The 19,789-nt window shown below is 44.9% G+C and overlaps 2 protein-coding genes across 8 annotated transcripts; one reads left to right on the top strand and one right to left on the bottom strand.

The window, feature by feature from the left end:
• Positions 1 to 4,194: 4,194 nt before the first annotated feature.
• On the bottom strand, positions 4,195 to 10,060 carry LOC123121561 (putative protease Do-like 14). Of its 5 annotated transcripts, XM_044541573.1 has the most exons (14): positions 9,756 to 10,060; positions 9,637 to 9,662; positions 9,168 to 9,500; positions 9,054 to 9,077; positions 8,748 to 8,879; positions 8,434 to 8,558; positions 8,051 to 8,341; positions 7,036 to 7,166; positions 6,246 to 6,363; positions 6,090 to 6,155; positions 5,910 to 5,999; positions 4,836 to 4,940; positions 4,654 to 4,745; positions 4,195 to 4,584 (listed from the first exon to the last, which is right to left on the bottom strand). In XM_044541573.1, the coding sequence occupies exons 3-14, from the start codon at positions 9,271 to 9,273 to the stop codon at positions 4,509 to 4,511; spliced, it is 1,356 nt and encodes a 451-aa protein (XP_044397508.1). In that variant the 5' UTR covers positions 9,274 to 9,500; positions 9,637 to 9,662; positions 9,756 to 10,060; the 3' UTR covers positions 4,195 to 4,508. The 5 variants fall into 5 exon arrangements, 3 of the variants coding, with proteins under 3 accessions (XP_044397508.1, XP_044397509.1, XP_044397510.1); XM_044541574.1 differs by lacking the exon at positions 9,637 to 9,662; XR_006459783.1 differs by lacking the exon at positions 4,195 to 4,584 and having other exon boundaries at positions 4,694 to 4,745; positions 4,836 to 5,836.
• A 22-nt stretch (positions 10,061 to 10,082) lies between these two features.
• Positions 10,083 to 16,788, top strand: LOC123121563 (putative protease Do-like 14). 3 transcript variants are annotated; one of them, XM_044541577.1, is made up of 11 exons: positions 10,083 to 10,253; positions 10,352 to 10,537; positions 10,635 to 10,774; positions 10,859 to 11,140; positions 11,313 to 11,443; positions 11,824 to 11,944; positions 12,200 to 12,292; positions 16,116 to 16,181; positions 16,260 to 16,357; positions 16,443 to 16,492; positions 16,615 to 16,788. In XM_044541577.1, exons 1-11 carry the CDS (start codon positions 10,199 to 10,201, stop codon positions 16,674 to 16,676), a joined length of 1,284 nt encoding a protein of 427 aa, XP_044397512.1. In that variant the 5' UTR covers positions 10,083 to 10,198; the 3' UTR covers positions 16,677 to 16,788. The 3 variants fall into 3 exon arrangements, with proteins under 3 accessions (XP_044397512.1, XP_044397511.1, XP_044397513.1); XM_044541576.1 differs by having other exon boundaries at positions 10,626 to 10,774; XM_044541578.1 differs by having other exon boundaries at positions 10,626 to 10,774; positions 16,443 to 16,788.
• Positions 16,789 to 19,789: the final 3,001 nt, after the last annotated feature.

Below are 19,789 nucleotides of genomic sequence, written 5' to 3'. Positions count from 1 at the left end.
CAAATGTTTTTCTAAAACATCCATATCTTTTAAACCGTAACTCCGATTTAAACATGTTATATATGAAATTTGATTAGAAAAATATGTAGAATATGAATATAAGATTATTTTAACCTGTTAAGTATTTATAAATATTATTTTGGAAGATATTTAAGTCAAACAAATGGTTTTCTAAATTATACGTATCTTTCAAACCGTAACTCCGATTTTAACATGTTATATATGAAATTTGATTAGAAAGATATGTGAAATCTGAATATGATGTTAATTTTACCTGTTAAATATTTTTTAAATATTGTTTTGGAAGCAAACTTATAACTATCGCGCACGATCCATTTTTCTTTCGTACAGGCGGCGATCCGGGTTGCAAATAAACACCCACTATAGTCATATAGGGAAAAGAAAAAATCGAGAACTACACATGCATACCTCTGAATACATCGCAGGGGAAAACAACAGATTTCTCATTGCGAGTGTGAGAGAAAGCGAGAGAGAGGGGGGGGGGGGGGGAGAGACGTCTTAGGATTTACCATATTCAAACACGTTTTGGTTTGTGTGAACACTAAGCCATCGCCGGCGAGGGTGAGAAGAAGGATAAGCGGCAACACAAATATGATGCGTCGCTAAAATAAAGGAGATGGACCTATTGTGGTCTTGAGTGATGGTTGTTCGATTAAGAGTGTGTGTTGTGTTTTTTCTCCCGTTGCAACGCACGGGCTCTTTTGCTAGTAGAAAACAATATAAATATATAGCATAACAAATCTATATGATGTGGAAATACATTCAACAATGAATCTAATGATATTGATTTGTTATTGTATATGTTAATATTTTTGTCTATAAACTTTGTCAAAGTTTGTAAAGTTTGACTTTGACCAAAACTAATATGCGGAGTAAATAAAAACGAAGGGAGTACTGGCCATCCAACCTGGCTTAGGTTGACTTGTTGCTGGATAAGGACCAGCCGTCCATGGATTTCATTTGTGACAAGTTGCTTTCAATGGAGTAGCATAGGTTGATTTTGCTCAACCTAACATCCCTTGTGCTAATTACTCTCCGTATGTTGTCTCGCTATACACATATCATCCATCTACCTGAAAGCCATGTAGCTAGTAATTGTTATGCTAGGCTCATACAAAAGTGTTAAAAACGCTCTTATATTACAAAACGGAAGGAGTAGCAAGTACCGACAAAGAGCTTCTGCCCTCAGGCAGCGCAGACAGATAAAATGAAAACACCGAGCATCATGATTTAATGATAGATATGGTCAGAGGGCAAGTACGAATAAACCCCGACGTTAACACGGTTTGCACACTTAAATCTAAATTGCTTGTATCCTCAAGGTCTAGATGCCCTGTTTAGGTGAAACTTCAAAAACCGTACCCGCTCCGAAATTCATGAAGATTTGATTTATTCCAGCAATCCAGATAAACATGTGTAATTCATTTTTTTTAGAAAAAAAGATTGAGCTTTTATAAATAGAATCTTCACGGCAATGTCAACCGGCATACAACAAAGTACCAAATAAACCATAGTTCAAATGCACACATAACCAAGTACCGAGACGCAGTACGTAAAACAAGGCACACACACGATGGCAGCGGTGGAGGAGCAGGGGGTGTCAGAGTTGCGGATCTTGGAGATCATCCTATGGATGGCATCAACATAAGAGGCTTTAGTCCAAGGGTTGTCCTCAATCACATCGACAAGGAAGACTGCCGGCCTAAGAGCACCTTCAGTCGTTCGGCCCCCCAGGGCGCCGAAAAAGAGCGGCCTAGGGGCGAACCGGCGCTAGATTGGCCTTTGGGGTCGACCTAGCTTCCAGTCACGCCCCCAGGCGCCGCCCCTCAGGTCGCGGCAATTTCAAACTTGGTCGTTCCCACTCACAAAAGACGCCACAAGTCCGGCGATTACAGGCCACGGTTCACACAAAAGACGCCACAAGTCCGGCGATCACATGCCACAGTTCGGCGATCGGATAAATAGTCCAGCGTACAAAAAAAAGAACACCACAAGTCTGGACGCGTGCGTAACGCATCACTCGGCGGGGTCGGTCTCCGGCATCGGCGGAGTCGGCGTGCGCGGGCTTGGCTGTGTCGGAGCTGCTTCTATGCTGGGCGGCGTCGGCGCGGCTTCGGTGCTGCTGGGCGGCGTGGAGGCATCATCGCTTGGGCTTGGCAGCGGCGTCGGCGTGGGCGCGGGAGTTGGCGGCGCCGTCGTCGGCAGCTGGTTCAGGATGAGGCCGCGCTCCGCCATGTACCACGCCTTGAGCTTCTCATCGGTGCTCTAGAGCATGTCCGCCCCGCCCATCAGAAAAGCCAGGTCGGTGTTCCTCTTCTTCGCGACGACGTTGGTCCGGAGCAGGTCGAGCTTGACGGCGCTGTTCGTCATCAACGCCGACCACCGCGCCTCGGCCTTCTCTTCATGCAGGGCGGCCCGGGCCTGTGCGTCGGCGAGGCAATGCTTGATGGACTCCTGCACTCGCGCGGTAGCCGCGTCGGAGTGTTTCCCCTTCTTGGCCCCTTTGTTGCCGTCCGGGCGCCCTTCTGACGCGCCCGGCGTCGGCGCGTCCGGCTTGTAGGTCTCCTTGGCCTTGGCGAGGGTGCGCCGGACTTCTCGATCCGCTTGAAGACGTGGAGGTACTTGAATTCTTGGTCGCTGTTGTCCTGGCGATACATGGCGAACATGCGCAGCAGCTGCGCCGAGGAACAAACAGTTGGCGGGCGCGCACGGCGAAGAGAAGCGGGAGACCGGCGTGCCATACCTGATCCTCAATGTTGGCGCCACTCTCCGGGCGAGCCGCGATCTCCTCGACGATCCCATGCCATTTGTTGCATGCCGCCTGGATGAGCCCCCAATAGTTCGCCGTTGCCTTCGACCCGCGCTGCATGTAGACGCCTTTGAAGTAGGGGTCGACGAGCTTGCGCTCGTCGAACTCGGCCTTGATGCGCTCCCAGTACGTCTTGATGCTCTGGTTCGTGCCGGTGGTCGGGTCGAGGCAGACGACTTTCCACGCTTCGGCGAGACATTTCTGCTCCTTGGACGCCCACTTGATGCTGGCCGCCCCCTTCTTCTTCTTGCGCCTCCTCGCCAGAACAGGCGCCGGCTCCTCCTCCTCCTGCTCGTCCGGCTCCTCGCCGTACTCGAGCTCGCCGTCCATGCCGCCACTGAGGTCCACCGTGTCGTCCTGGGTAGCGAACCCGGGGAACACGGCGGCCGCGGCCGAGCCTGCCGTGATGCATGTCGGCGTTGGTCGCGTCGGTGTCGCCGAGGTGCGACGTGGAAGCTTGTGAGAAGGGCAGCGAGCCACGGCGTAGAGGGGGCGTCAGGGAGGACGCGTAGGCCGGCGACGAGTAGTTGTATGGAGGGTACTGCATGCCGGCGAGGGCGTGCGCTGGGCCGGGTGTCCATGGGGAAGGTGACGTCGGGGTTGAACCCACCGTGCACGTCCCCGTCGGCATAGCCCGGCGACGGCGTGCATCCCCATGGTTGCGGCGATGACGAGAAGCCGGCCGGAGAGCCGACGCTTTGCTGGCTCCAGGGCGCGTACTGGGCGTGGCCGCCGGGTGGATTCATCATCCCCACGCGACCGCCTCGGCTTGATCCGCCGCAGCCGCAAGCGCCGCGCTGTCCCGGGCCTTCTTGGCGTTGGCCCTGTTCCACCGGTCGGCGGTGACAGCCTCCCGTCGCTGAACTTCCGCCCTCCAGTTGGCGTTGGACATGCCCGGTGGCTTGGACGGCGGCGCCCTCGACTTCCTCTGCTTCGGCTGGGCGACGGCGGCGATCGCAGCTGTCGCGGCTGGAAGGCGAGCGGGAGGGAGATTGGCGGGAGGAATGGAGAGAATGAGAGGGAAGTGGGGGGGGGGGGGGGGGGAAAGCGGGGAGAGGCTCTCGACTAGCCAACAGAGCGGCCCCACACCCCTTTTCGCTTGTGCCGACACCACCCCCCCCCCCCCCAGCGGGCCAGGTTCAGCTCGGATGCACCAGCTGTTATCTCGGCCCTACCCGACGAAAAACAGACTCGTGGGGGCGCGACCGGGCCGATTTTCGCCCGCCGACGCTAAAAAAATGCCGGGGGGGGGGGGCTGTTGGGGGCGCGGCTAGAGATGCTCTAAGGCGCGAGGCTGCTGTAGTGACCCTATTATGAATCAGACAATATTTTATGGAATTTGTTCTTAAAGAAAAAAAAGAAAATGACTAAAACCACATAGCTTGGTTAACCACTATGAGTCGAGGATACACTCATCCAATCGAGATACATTTTTGCAAGCATGGTCTTTTGGCATACATATTATTTATCCACCAAAAAGGATATTGGATTAGATTTAGCTTCAAACCCAATGTAGTTCATTCTAGCAGTGGTTCACTTGGCCGAAGTTGTCCCCGCAGAAAATGCTTGCTAAAATTAAGTCGTCTCCAATCAACCACATGAACTCGAACTCTTTCTAATTACACTAGCATGATACGTATTAATTCTACTCAAATGGATGAAACAAAGAGTTTCGCTGTTAGCCATATCGCTCTTCGGTGTACAGGATACCATTCTCAATACGGCGAAGAAGATAAGCTCTCCCAAGTGGCCACCTGTGGGTAAACGATATCAGAACACAGACGCTGAAGAACTAAACTGTTTCTATCAACTATACAAATTACCTGTTTAGCTTTCCACTAGGAGTAAATTTGTCGACGTTGATTGTTCTGGTTGTCTTTTCCGATTTGCGACCTCTCTGTGTTTTCACGTCGAACTGAATTGGATGTACAAATAAGACAATAAGCTACAATCAAAATGTCAGCATGAATCATACAAAAACTGCATGCATTTATTTGCACCGAACCTTTAGGCTTATCACTGTTGACATCTGGTTGTCGTTCTCCGGTAGGCCCAATTTCTGCCTCTCTAGCATATGCTGACCACACGTATCAAGCAGTATACCACCAAACTAACAAAAAAAACATGTGTGTTGTTAAACAACATCGCACAAATTACCAGTTCCTGGTGGTGACCAGATGAGGCCTACTGGCAATCAGTGATACCAGATCTGCTTTTCTATGCTATGTACTGTATCTTCGTATTTGTATTTGAGTTGGAGAAGTCCCTGCGCTATCCAAATGAACGTACTTCACCTATACCGAGCCTACCCCTTTCCCCTTTCTTTCAGATCATGCCATCATGGCCGATGTTCAGCGGATGACCGACGCTCCGGAGCCATGGAGGATGTTCTTCATGCACCTAGAGCAGTAGCATTCCATGATCTTGGCAAGTAACGGACACTAAGTTTGGGTGATGCAACAGCTGCGATCGATAACATGAGGGGCAGATCGAGAACGATGCTTCACAAAGCAACAAAGGGGCAAGGGAGCAGCTCAAGCATACGTGATGAGCTTGGCAGCGTGATTAGTGCTGCCAGGGAGAGTAAGCAGCGATGGAAGCTGAGATGGGTTGATGCCGTCCAAAAACAAGATGACGACCACCTGAGTGACCAATACAGCCAGAGCAGGTGTTCATTAGTCTGAGCATGCCAGTAATCAGTAAAACATTCAGGCAACTATTTAGCATCATGTCGAGGAAGAAGGGTCATTCATGTGGTGAGAAAGATGAAGGTTATTTTTCAATCCATATCCCATTCCCACCAGCAAACCAGTTCCAATCCTGGTTCTTTTCAGATCTTGTCTACCAAAGAAGGGAGTGAATGTTTTTCGTAGTAGGGATACCTGTATTAGCTAGTATGTTCTAACTTGTTGTCATATATAATATCAGCTACTGGGTTCTCGGGACCCTCTGTTAAAAGAAAGGTCATCTCACCCTGCTTTCCCATTTCCACCTCACATTTCCCATCTACCAAATGTCACATAATTCTTCAGCAAGTTCCTCATGCCTATAAGAAACTTAATATTACAAGGATACTAACCTCTGCAGCACTGGAGAAAGGTATGCCATCAACATGAGTGATGATGTCCCCAACCTTTATCTCAGAATGTTCAGGTGAATGTACTTCTATCTGAAGCACAACTCGTAAGACAAGAAGAATACAAAACTGTAAATTTTACACATCAATGTAAGTAAGAAGCGCAACCGAGAAAATGTATACCTTGTCCACCATGACACCACTGTCCCCAGCCTTTATCTCAGAATGTTCAGGTGAAGGCACTTGTACCTGAAGCACAACTCGTAAGACAAGAAAAATACAAAACTGTAGATTTTACGCATCAATGCAAGTAAGAAGCGCAAACAAGAAAATGTATACCTTCTCCACTATGACACCACAGACCCCAGGGAAGACCAGATGTATCTTCTCAAGTACAGTAAGCTGTTCTTCGTGAAGAGTTTTAACTCTCAGTCCATGCAACGGTCGTATGACCCTCCTGCATCATCAGATAGTTCACTTAACTCATTAATGCTAGAAAGAGAAACAATAATAAACAGCATTTCTTACTAACTCTTACAATATTTCAACTAAAGGCTGTAGCTTAACTGGGGTAATGAGAAGGTGGAAAAATGAAGTAGCCAAATAATTGGATAAACAACAGTTAAAGCAAGAAGCGTATCAAAGATACTACACATAAAATGACACAATCAAAGTTAGCATATCATGAGAAGGGCGGGTATACTGCAGATAAAGCTTTTCAGATAATTTGCCCAGATTGACCATTAAAGGGCAACAAAATTCCTTTGAAAACTTAAATTATGGACTTTGAAAATATAAATTAGTCAAGGAGGTCATACAGTCATGCTATGTCTAAAACATTGTCTATTATAGTGAAGAAACAAAGTTCTATTTATGCATTATGCTCAGTTGGTGGCTTAATCAAACTAATGGTGCAAAAACATTAGTTTTTACACACCTGTTGACCGTGTCTGAAAAATTGAAGGGATCTCCACAAGGAGATGTACCAAAGTCCAAAGAAATAAGGAACACTAACTTTAAAATTACAAATCCAAGACCAGCTTAACTGCTTCAATACTATACATAATATATATTGTAAAATTCTAGTATGGGCTAGAAAAGCAAACCTACTTAATAACAAAATACATACCCGAAATCATTGAAGTGTTGCAAACACTTCAACACGATGAAACCTGGAACGAAAGGGGTTTCTTTCTTGTCATAGAAGTTCATTCCGATGATATTTCCATCAAAATCCATCAGAGGACCCCCAACACCTCTCTGCAAAAATTGATCATTTGCAAGAAATACATTCATCACTGTAGCAAAGATCGAATGAAGAAATTTCCTAACATATAGCACACGTTACAGCAGATTTATATCCGTGAAGCAGTCGGCAAACTTCAACATGGACACTTTTAGTGTGTTTGTTCACCCATTTCAGTACAGAGCGAAGTCATAAATTTAGTTCCTACTCCCTCCATTCATAAATATAAGATGTTCTCACTTTTTTCTGAATCGGATGTACATAGACACGTTTTAGTGTGCTTTTCACTCATTTCAGTCCATATGTAGTCCATCTTGAGATATGCAAAACATCTTATATTTGTGAACGGAGGGAGTACAACCTAACAGACCTTAGACAATGTAATTACTGAAGCTGCCTAGACAAGATATAGTCAGTTACAAGACTTGGCTACATACTGAAGCGAGAGATGAACAAACTAAGGTTTATCTAGTTCAAATATCAGATGATCATCAAAAATATTTTTTCGCGGATTATTATGTAGAAGGATCCACAAATGGCTCCCGCCCTTGGAGAAAGAAGAAAACCTTCAGTTTCTTACAAATATACAAGAAGATGCGCTTTGTTCTTACAGAGCTGTGAAATTATATTAGATTTCTAGAAAGTTGAAATAAAGAATATTAGTTTTTATTAACAAGTTCGTATGGGATGTTATCATAATAAATTAGGATAAGACAATTTACTTCCAATGCTAGTTATTGATATACAGCGAGATCCTTAAACCTAAGATCAAGGTTGCTACAATTCTACTAATGGTGTCCAAACCAGGCACAAAAAGAAGCAAAACACTAAAAAAATAAATTATCAAATTAGTGGTTCAGCCATCAATTTGCATAGTGATTTTCGTTGTTTGAATTACCTTTGAAATTCTGCAAGATGAAACAAGAAGTTCTTCACAATCAAACTGGCTTCTTCTTGGGGTTAGCTTTCCAGAAGCAACGTTCAAGCTCCATCGCTTACAAAGGCGGCCTAAAGCTACAACATCTTTCGAATGGCAGTCATCGAAATTGAAAAATGTAGTGTCCGCACTGAACCTTTTCGCTGGCAGCTGCGAAGTTGACCGGACATGTACCACACATATGTTGTAACAAAAGTCCACATTTGATACTGAGCCCTCAAGTGTTTCTCCGCTTGGTAAGCATACATTGACCTAGAGGAAAATACAAGATAGCAAAATTTAACCTTCACTGCTTAAAAGAACACAACAATACCATAAAGAAAGGAAAAGAAGAATGCAGTAACCTTGAGTTTATCAGCTATCTCATCTTGGTGTGGCAATTTAACTAAACTAGCAGATGTTACCACACAACCAACACCCTTTAGAAACTCAACAATTGTTCCAGAGCAAGAGAAAAGATGCTTGTCTTCTGCAGGGAACAGATTGAACTCATTGTGGTATAGCCAAGTTAATACTCCCTCCATCCCGAATTACTTGTCTTAGATTTGTCTAGACAAGTTTTAGTGTTAGATACATCTGTTCTAGACAAACCTAAGTCAAGTAATTTGGGATGGGGATAACACTAACGTATATAACCCGCTGCAACAAATTTATATACCTGTAAATGACTGAAGTCCAACCACACACTCAGCAAGTTCCAATGTGTATTCCTCGACTCTCCAACTTGTACACTTCAGTACAGATATTCTCCCAAACTTATCAACGTCAAAAGATGGAACCCATTCGAAAGCTTAGAAATTCAAAAGTAACACCCATCAATAAACATGAGGCGCTACAGGATAAACCGACATACTCCCTCGGTAAAGAAATATAAGAGCGTTTAGATCAATCTAAACGCTCTTATATTTCTTTATGGAGGGAGTATCATATAGGTACAAGTAAAATGGTAAGAGAAGCAAATAACCTGGTGGTTGGTTAGTGACTTCAGCTGCAATAAGTTTGTGTGAGGACTATGTTAGAAAGAGAAGAACAACTTATTTAAAAGAAACAATGAAAGAGGGTGAAATCAAATGCTCACTAATGGGAACTGCCGGCCTCCAGCTCCAGGGAGGGGTGCTGCGGTACTTTTCCTGCTCCTCCTTGCCCTTTTCCGATGCCTCAAATTCGAGCCTTTTTTGATACATCTCTTCTCTTAACTGGAGGGCCCTGTCCACAATTGCTTTAGCTTCCTCTCTTTTACGTTGCTTCCTCAAGCGTTTTTTTTTATGCTTAAGCGCTTGGTTTTGATGCGTTCCGCTCTCATCCTCTGCTGTTCTTTTTTCTTTTCCTTTGTGGCTTCATCAACACCGCGTAGATCGTAAAAATCTATTGCACGCGGGTCATGGACGCCAACGATTTCACTGGTCGATATCTGGGAGTGGGAGGAGATGGTTAAAGTTGATATGGGATTACACAAGTCCTCTTTGAGCAATAATCAGTTAGGGTAAGATAAGAGGCAGAGAGATCGATGTCCTTCTAATAAGAGGCAGAGAAAAGAGGGAGGTTACCTCGTCCATCTGCCGGCTATGAGGAGCTGCATCAACCAAAGAAATGCGAAAAGTTAGTATACTACTACTACTACTACTTATCTTTTTGGGCGGGGGAGGTGGGGATTAAGAGTTGATACCTCCAAAATCAATGTCCTAGATCGCGGACGGGGTGAGGACAGCAGGTGCGCGATGAGGTAGAACGGGAACGGTAAAGGCGCCGGCGGATCTATGGCGCAGTGTGGTTGGAGTCTAGCAAAGAGCCGCACCGAGCTGGATTGGAGCTTGGGCAGGTCGGAGCAGGGTGGGGATGCGCGAGAGAGAGGAAGAGGGGAAAGAGGAAGGAGGAAGGAAAGGCAAGGATCAGGACAAGTCGCGGCGGATAGATGGATTTCGATGGTTCAGATTGATTGGCGGTCAGACCCGACCCGACCCGACCGACCGGGTTTACCGTGGGCCGGGTGAGACGAGACGCACCCAGAAACAAACAAGTACCTTTTGCTCGCGTCCAGTTGGCTTTCTCCAAGCCCCGACCACGATGAGCTCTCCCGCTGCCACGGCCGCCGACCAATAGGGGGAGGAGATGCCCCCGACCAAGACAAGTCGAGTAGAAGAGGAGCATCAAGACGAAGACCAAGGTACATGGGGGCACCGCCGCCGTTTCGATGCGCCGCGCGCCCAAATGCCCCGTGCTTACTAGTATTTTTTTTTTTCTGTTTTGTGTCTCATAACCTAGCTCCCTGTGACCCGTGGACGTACTGCTGCCAAAGTGACTCGGAGTCCTGCCCAACCCCCGCCGCAGCCGCCGCAGCCGCCAACGACTCCGAGGACGACCCGGAGGATTTAACTGAGGAGGGACTGAAAGCGAGGAACGCTGTCCTGGCGGTGTCCAAGTCCGTCGTCGCCCTAGCCGCGTCCATAGGTAGTAATTTGTTGTTGGCTCTGCGAAATTTGCGGATGCGCAATTCGTTGTCTCACACGTGAGCAATTTGTTTGTTGACTTCGCCAAGTGGGAGCAGATGGGGATCCCCCGTCCACCTTGGCCTGCACGGGCACGGTGGTCTCTCACGAGGACTCTGCGACCTGGATCTTAACCTCTGCAACTCTCATCAGGAAGCAGGGAATCAACACCGAGGTACATGAAGCATCCATTGCCAAGGTCAGCAATCAACACGTTTACTTGCGACTTCTCGTCCATTATTTCCTGTGTGTTCTTCTTGATATGCTGCTTGCTGGGCTGCAGATTGAGGTGCTCCTGCATAACAAGAAGGTTGTCAACGGGCAGTTGCTCATGTATGATTTGCAGTATAATGTCGCTGTTGTTTCCATTGATATTCAAGCCAATCTCCCTGTAGTGGTGCTCAGTGACCTCCCTGAATCCTACTTCTTGACACCTAGTCCGGTGGTTGCCATTGCCCGGAAATTTGAGTCTCAAAGTTTGCAGATGAAACGCGGTAACACATGCCGCACAGTTAGCGACTTAGACTGTAATGAACTTATGATCAGCACTTGCCAAATTGAGCAGGTAAAAGTTGTTTTCTGCTGATAGTAACAAAATTCAATAGTAGTCTTGTGAGCTCTCCTTCTGCTTGCATTTATTGAAAGTAAGCACCATAAGTTGGTCATATTTCTGCGGACGTATTTCTGTATGGATCTCATTCAGTAAAACTTGTTAATATGTGTACCATTCCTTCCAGGTTTTCATTGGAGGGCTTCTGATAGATTTAGAGGAAAAAATTGTTGGGATGAATTTCATAGACGATGAAACTACTCCTTTCTTGCCAGTTCAGGTTGTTCGGGGATGCCTGACACACTTTAAAAAATTTCGGTAAGTTATTTTATTGGGTCTGTCTAGGGCACATCTAGATGTGCCCTAGTTATTGCACATCTAAGTGATTCAATTAAGCATAAAAAGGAAAAAGGAAAAACTAAATAATTTACCCGTAGGAATCTCGGCATAAAATCAATGCCATAGGACTTAGATGTACAATACTTAGGTCACATCTAGATGTGCTTTAGCAAAACTGTTATTTTATTCGACTTTTCAACTTATCTTGAACTTCTAACAGCATGCATATAATACAGGAGGTGTTCACTAAATTGTTATCAGTTATCACCAATTATAACCTGATTGCTTTGAATTGTATAAACAACATAGCTGCGGACATTACACATTAGTGCATGAAACCAATTTGGTGATGGGTGCAGGGAAATCAAACAACCTTGGCTTGGAATACGGGGACGAGCCCTTCACGTGTTGGAATTAGCCAAGCTGGAGAAAATATGCCATCGATGCCCTAAGCCACATTCCGGTATTCTTGTGGATATGGTACTTATTCAACCTCCAAGTCTTAAACCCACGGTTCTATATCCATGCCCCTTTTCTAACTCTTCTCCTCTTTATTTACTGTAGCTAGTTTTGTTGGGACATTTAATGAAATAACTAGCATGAGATGACACTGCTCAGTAAATGATTTGAGGATTTCAGAAATAGTATCTAGGGTGCTTTTGTGTTTTGCTGGCTCTTTTTCTATCCTTGTTTTGCAATTGCTTTAATTTAATCTGTTGATCACATACATTATAGATTCCTGAAGCATCACGTGCAAATTGTGAGGGCGTTGAGGTTGGTGATATCCTTAATCAGCTTGATGGAGTTGTTTTACACTCTCCAGGACAGGTATTATTTTGGAAAAAATGGTCATGTTAGTCTTTTCGCCAGTATACATTCTGCCATAAAGAAAAGGCACTTTCCGTTTTTATTTTGTCCTGAGTTCTAATTTTTTTGTCTTGGGTTGGTGGGTTGGGTTATCATAACTGTTGGAGGGAGGTCTAGAAAAACCACGAGGTAAATTCTGAGGGTTTTAGAAAGTGTAGGCAAAAAATAAATATAATTGGGTTTGGTAAGTTTGTTTGTGATTTTATTTGCTTTGCCCTTTGCCTAAAATTTAGGATGTTACATGATTGATGGATCTTAAATTTTGTGCTCAATGTTCATGAGTACTCCCTCCAGCCACAGATGGATTTCATTTTAGGATACTTTTTTGCTATTGGTCTATATTGAAATATTTGGATTGGGTAGATCAAAATCATATGAGTAGATTTGCCTTGATTTTTCTTCTTCATAATGTTAGGATGTTATTAGAGGGCAGGCCTGGCGCAGTGGTGATGTCCTCCCCACTTGTGCCAAGAGGTCCTGGGTTCGAACCAGCCTCTCTGCATTGCACTTTGCGGGGTAAGACTAGGTTCCTATAATCCCTCCCCAGACCCCACCTTGTGTGGGAGCTTCTATGCACTGAGTCTGTCCATGATGTTAGGATGTTATTAGGATTAAATGTAGGTTTCAAGCTGGTTTCCATTGCTGGTGATCCCGAGAGTACGCCAGAAGATGGGTCAAATTAGGCAATGTTGGCAATATTGTACCGTCTCTCCTGAAAATACCATACATGAGTAAATGGCACTACTGTCCCTAAAAAACTTTATTTGTACTCACGAATTCCTTAAGGGGTACTACATCTTAGCAAGACTTGCAGATATATTACTTATATACACTTATACAGTAGTATAAATTAGTGGTCAAAATTACATTTTTGGAGACTGTTCCATTGTCCCACTGTGACATACTCCCTCCATCCCAAAATAAGTGACTCAACTTTGTACTAAACTTGAGTCACTTATTTTGGGACGGAGGGACTACTTGTGAGTTGTGACTGGAGGGGGTAGTCTCTAGTCTTTGTTTATGGTATCCTAGAACTATGACGCTCACTGTCAATTCATTTGACCACAAAAATTATGTTAAACACTAGTTGCTGTACGATCAGACCATCCACCAAGTGCCAAATATGTAGGTATGTCTGTTGGGACTTGGACAGCTAATGTCTGCAAACCATCTGCGATTATTCAATGCTTGTGCAAAAGTCTGCTGCTTGATAGCTCTTTTAGAGATCAACTGGAATAAGTTTGGAGCCAATTTAGCAACTGTTATACCCTGTAACCATCCATTAGACCTGAACATGGTGTTATGTCCATTGCCTACAAAAGTTTGCACTGCAACTCAAAGCGAAGCTTGGGCATTTCGTGGTACTTAATGGGCATTTCGCTAGGCATTGGTTTTCTGTACCCTAATCTTCCAGGTTATGTATGCCCAATCCTCCATATTGGATTGGTCTGTTTGCCTGCTCCCATGAGACAAGACAATTACCACCATTGGCCTTATGTTGGTCTTCCCATTGAGAGCTCATGGGGAGCCTATCAATGTTTAATCACCCATTTTGGCAGATCCAAAGCAATCATAAGGTAAATGGGTATAGTGATGAGCACCACTCCGACTGTAATGGACGGCTAGCACCTTCATGATGGATGCATTCCAACCTAGGAGATTATGTGCCACCTTGTCAATAAGTGGGTGAAATTCAGCCTTAGTAGGCTTCTGAATAGTAAGTGGAAGACCAAGGTAGGTGCAAGAGAAATCTTGTACTCCCTCCGTCCGGAATTACTTGTCATCAAAATGAATAAAAATGGATGTATTTGGAACTAAAATACATCTAGATACATCCATTTCAATGACAAGTATTTCCGGACGGAGGGAGTATTTCACAACAATGTGCTGGCATAATCTCCAAGTCTTCATCTTTGCCCTGAATAGGATCACTGACTTTTAGCCTACAAAGCATGGACACGGCAGAAGTTACCGAATCCCCGTGCTAATACGGCCAGAGGACACGCTCGGACACGCGGGGATACGCGTATCCCGCCGCATTTCCCGAATTAAGAATTAAAAAAAAGGCAGGACATGGCTGGGACACGTAGGGGACACGAGGCAGCGCTGGACCTGGAGCACCCTCCCGCCGCCGCGCTGCTGCTGCTGTGCCCTCGCCACCGTGCTGCTGCTGCTGCTGCTGCTCCCCCGCCGCCGCTGTTGCTGCTGCTGCATCCCCCGCTGCAGCGCTGGCCGCTGGCCGCCGCCACTGCTGCTGCAATGGCAAGAGGAGCACGCTTGGAGGAGGGTGGTGGCGAGAGCTGCTGCGGGGGAGATGAGAGATCCATCGCTGGGAGGAGGGGCGATGACAAGAGGGTGGCGGCTTGGTCAAAGCGTTAGGGCAGAGAGAGATAGGGCTTGAGTTTTGCAGTGCAGATTAATGTGTAGCATCCAGTGGCTCTTGAAATGGCACTAGCTGGGCCGGCCCAACTACTAATTTATCATCTTCTTTGTGGCTCTTGACAATGGGAGAGGAAATGGCACTAGCTGTTTAGAGGGTTACTGCTGAAAGGGGCGATCTCTTTCTTGTTATTTTTTTGTCTTTAATTCTATATTGCATGCCATATTTTTATCTATTTTATATATACTCGCCGTGTCCCGGATGGGCTGTTTTTTAAAAAGTATCCCGTGTCCCCGTATGCGTGTCGCCGTGTCCGTGTCCCCGTATCCGTGCTTTGTAGCTTTTAGCCATATTACTCCCTCCGTTCCTAAATATTTGTCTTTCTAGAGATTTCAACAAGTGACTACATACGAAGCAAAGTGAGTGAATCTACACTCTAAAATATGTCTACATGCATCCGTATGTTGTAGTTCATTTGAAGTGTCTAGAAAGACAAATATTTGGGAACGGAGGGAGTAGTTACAAGGCCTGTAGCATGGCCGAAGATGTCAAGGAGCTGTTTGATGAGGGAGAGGTCACTTGATATAGGACGTAGGAACAATGAGCAAATCATCCGCATAAAAAGAGATTTGATGTTGCACTCGCTGTACAGCAAGTGGTTGCAAGAACAGCAAGTGGTTGCAAGAGGCCCTGAACAAAAGGGACATTAAGACATCCATCACCAAAATGGATTGGTGGACAGACACTGGACAGTGGGTCACCTTGTCTTGAACCATGATGGTGGAAGATCATTTCCCATTTACTTAAATCCAAGTAGATTGGGTGAATATCTTATGCTCAACAAGGTATGATAAGTGAAAGCAAACCCTGTAGTTATGCATTGTAGTACAGAATTGTGGTGAAATAAAAGAGTTATCTATTCGGCAGATTAAATAATAATGCACTAGTACAATGAATGAAGTCAACTAGATGATGTTTGCATAACGTGTTTCTCATTCGGTGTGATGGTTTATTTGTACTCCCTCCGTTCCTAAATATTTGTCTTTCTAGAGATTTCAACAAGTGACCACATACGGAGCAAAATGAGTGAATCTACACTCTAAAATATGTCTACATACATCCGTATGTGGTAGTCCATCTGAAATGTCTAGAAAGACAAATATTTAGGAACGGAGGAAGTAGTTGTTTCGCTTGATTTTTGTTCTTTCAGAAAGACAATTTGGTTATAGTTCCAAGAAGTTGCCCACATCAACCATTCTACCTACTACCTTGCCCTCCGGCCTCCCCTTTGAGAAATTTGGAAATATTGTTGTAGTGTGTGTTTCTAGGGCAATCAGATGTCACTCGTTTTGACTTTTGAGTTCCCTTAACTTTGTGGAGCTTATGGTTTAAATCCATTCTCAGCTCACTGCGATGCTCCTAGACAAAATGGTGGTTGCGATGGATACACGGAAACCAGTCGTCATCAAGGTTAGTTCAGTTACCCGCCTTGGGTGTTTTAATTGTTTTACCAAGTTATTATTAACTTGTCTCTCCATTGCTAAATAGGCGTTCGTCCGGAGACCCAGGGATGGTATGACATTTGATGCAGACTTGAAAGTGATGGAGCGCCCCCCTGGTGAATGCGATCTTTTATTTAAAAACAGGTAGTATTTTGTTTCTGAGGCAATCTGAGTATCAAACATCTCATATTATACGGGCGCTTAATGTCGAGTTGGGTTTCAATCGTAGGTGGACATTGCCCCAGCCAGAGATGTATTATTGGGTCCCCGCGGAGACAGGTGAATGGGTTGACGAATCAGACTAATTTTCAGCAGCGGGTGTATGTCGTTTTTTCTGTATAATGTCGCATGATCAGAAGGCGATAGTGATACTAATCTTCCATCGCTGTACAATGATTCAGTTGACTGGGGAGGCATGTCCGCCAGATCGAAGAGATGTTGTTCTAAGTACCTGCTGTCTTGATCTTTTGATGTGGGTTTTTTTAGTTCTGTGTACTCACGCCTAACCTAACGCTATGTAACTGATTGATCTTATGGTGGAACAACTTGTGAGCCCTTGGATCTGCATCGAACAACTCATTGGCGTATCGTCGTCTCGCACCACATCTCACTCTTCTTTCTCTCGCTCTGTGTGCGGGATCTGAAGTTGCACCACTAGCCCATGCTGCTTTTTTTTTTTGCCGAGCAAGTAGAACAAGATGATGTAAGCAAACTATAAGAATTTAAATATAATATTAGTTGATTGCTTGTGCGTTGTCACAGAATAAAGAAGACGAATAAATTTAGAAATCAACTTGCTATAGAAAAAGTATAAAAGGAAATGCATTAAGGTTTTTTTTTTTGACATGGAACACATGTCATTCCATTAACCTGTGGTCGTGGCGGAATCGCCGGTAACTACACGGGTTACATCGGCGGGAAAATTCGTAATCCACAAAGTATGATCGCAACGAATTTCTCTAGCACCAAGACCTACCAGCACATGCGATGGAGTGTTACAAAATCTAAGGGGAAACTCAACTTGGTGTTCGATGAACCCCAGAAGGAGGCGATCTGTCATTTGCGTCGGAGCCTGCTTCTTCAAGTTTATGCAATTTGTCTCAAAATGACCCTGCCCATTCCAAAGTTCTCTGAAAATTCGATTGCCTTCAAAAGTGCAATACTTTCAGCATGGATCGGTTCAGACAAATTGATGAGGACCCGCTGCTGCAAACAAAATGTCTCCGTCCGGTGCCCTTGCTATGCAACCCCATCCTCCTGACCCAGTGGTCTGGTTGTAAGCTCCGTCAACATTCACCTTGACCAAATCATCCGGTGGCGCCCTCCACTTACTGGTGTTCTTAGTCTGAATACTCGGCTGTGGTGAAAAGAACAGGCCCCATTCCACCACTTCCAGGGAAACTTGAGGATCAAACGCATCAGGCGTCAGCCGATTTCTCCCCATGCCTCTCTATATTTCGTTCGTTCCACCACTTCCACAACAAGGCCACCACTCGGAGCTTGGTACGCTAAGCCTGGGAAAAGATAGACTCGAGGACCTCCATTGGTGATTGACATATGAGCAAAGACTGTCTCACATTTTTTAACTGTGTGGCACGCCACACTTTTTTGACTTACTTGCACAACAGGTGACCGTCATTTTCTTTTTGAAAACCGCCAGCAATTGCTAGCCATTATATTATGAGGGTAGGGAGCAATATTTACAAGGCCGCTGTCGCGGTTTGAGGAGAAAAATGAAAAGAGAAAGGAAAAAAGGCAGGGCCATTAGGCCGCGCTTGGGTGATCTCTCACGTTGGGTCCCCAAAAGGGTGCTGCAAACACTTCGCTCCCGCCAATCTCCATGCCTCCAGGGATCCCCGCACTGCCTGTGTAGCGACCAGACCTCAAATGGCCTGTGCTGCTGTGCATCAGTGTCATCCCTGGATCAGTAATGCTGACACGCACAGTACAAATGGAGGATTTATAACAGAGTAGCAATCACACACTTATTACATCGGATATCTCCATAGAGACTAAGTATAATAAACATGGCTTAAGGCCATCTAATAACGATAACAGCGGAAGACTTGGAAGATAAGTGAGTCCATCAACTCCAGCGGCATCACTGAGTATAAGACCACGACCTAAGGCACCTTACTCGTCGTCTGAAAAGTCTGCAACATGAAACGTTGCAGCCCGAAAACGGGCCAGCACATAGAATATGCTGGCAATGTAGCACATAGAGAGCAATGAACAATAATAATGCTATACTACATGCATATGTGGCTGGTGGAAAGCTCTATGGTTACATTTTTGCGAAAAGCCAATTTTATCCTACTTCAAAGGAATAAATTTTATTTAACTATCATGGTGGTTGTGAAACATTGAGATGGTTGACAGCATCTCAATCCCAATTAAAAAGTCATCAATAACCCAACAAAATTAATTAGAATTAACATAGTGTTGAGATTCACATGATAATCCAAGTACTAGATACTCAAGTTGTCCATAACCGGGGACACGGCTAATCATGATCAGTTTGTACACTCTGCAGAGGTTTGTGCACTTTTCCCACAAGACTTGATCTCCTCCGTTGGATTACTCGCACTACATGGTGTTTGAGTAACGGATGACCAAGACACAGTCTTTCAGAAGTGTTTGCACCTTACGTATGGGTAGACCGTTACACCTACTTTCCCCTACATCTACTAGTCTACCACTGTAAGAGTTCACACAACTTAATCAACTATGCTAGAGCCCATAATAGCTTGCGGCTGCACACGGAAGTTTCTAGCATTAAAAATCTCATGATCCCTTTGAACCTGGGTGGCGGTCCAAAAGAAAAACAGGCAATCCTGGAATACCCAGGTACCTCAATCCACCCAGATGTGAGTTTAAGTTGCCACCTTAAGTAAACCATTAATTAACAATCTCACATCTGTCATGAATTTCACTCAAACCCAATCCACGTCTATGAGCATAGCATGGCAATAATAAAAGCAACGTAGAAGTAACTCCCAAGGGTTTGATAGAAAAACAGGTAATAGGTACTACCTCAACTACTTCCCAATACCCACAGTTTATTAGATCCTAATCATGCGATGTGTTTGAAGGAATAGATCTAATGCAATAAAACTGGGTATGAACGGGGTATGATCAAAGTGTTACTTGCCTTGCTGACGATCCGCAAAACCTAGCGATTCGAAGTAACAAGCGGCACACTCCGGGTACTCTATCGCAAACAAACAAGCATACAATCAGTACTCAACTAATGCACAGGTAAAACTCGAATGAAAGATCCAACCAGAAAGTTCAACTTAAGAACTCCGGTTTGCAAAAAGAATCAACTCGAAAGAAGCAATGAAAGTCACACGGCGGAAGAAAGAAACTTCGTTTGCTAATCTGGATCTAGGTCAAATTTTACTGTAGCAAAAACTTGTTTGAGTAGGTTAAACGGAAAGAGAATTTCGAGACGAAACTCTAGGCGCTTGAATCACCTGATTCCGATAAACGAGCGAGAAGTTAAACAGAAACAAAGATTCGATCAGAAATCGAATCTGAGAAAATAACGAGAAAAATCCGCCGAAAAAGAAAAAC

Source organism: Triticum aestivum, chromosome 5D (assembly GCF_018294505.1).
Source record: "Triticum aestivum cultivar Chinese Spring chromosome 5D, IWGSC CS RefSeq v2.1, whole genome shotgun sequence".
In the NCBI taxonomy this organism is placed as follows: domain Eukaryota; kingdom Viridiplantae; phylum Streptophyta; class Magnoliopsida; order Poales; family Poaceae; genus Triticum; species Triticum aestivum.
The sequence above is the reverse complement of the archived record's forward strand: the minus strand, read 5'-3'. Positions and strand labels throughout refer to the sequence as shown.

Excerpts from the sequence above, each read along its gene's own strand:
- LOC123121563 (XM_044541576.1), top strand. The coding sequence starts at position 10,199 with ATGCCCCCGACCAAGACAAGTCGAGTAGAAGAGGAGCATCAAGACGAA. Across the intron at positions 10,254-10,351 it reads GCATCAAGACGAAGACCAAG|CTCCCTGTGACCCGTGGACG; the intron begins GTACATGGGGGC and ends CTCATAACCTAG. Across the intron at positions 16,358-16,442 it reads GATCTTTTATTTAAAAACAG|GTGGACATTGCCCCAGCCAG; the intron begins GTAGTATTTTGT and ends TTTCAATCGTAG.
- LOC123121561 (XM_044541573.1), bottom strand. The coding sequence starts at position 9,273 with ATGTATCAAAAAAGGCTCGAATTTGAGGCATCGGAAAAGGGCAAGGAG. Across the intron at positions 8,880-9,053 it reads AGTCACTAACCAACCACCAG|CTTTCGAATGGGTTCCATCT; the intron begins GTTATTTGCTTC and ends TGAATTTCTAAG. Across the intron at positions 6,000-6,089 it reads GTGGTGTCATGGTGGACAAG|ATAGAAGTACATTCACCTGA; the intron begins GTATACATTTTC and ends GTTGTGCTTCAG.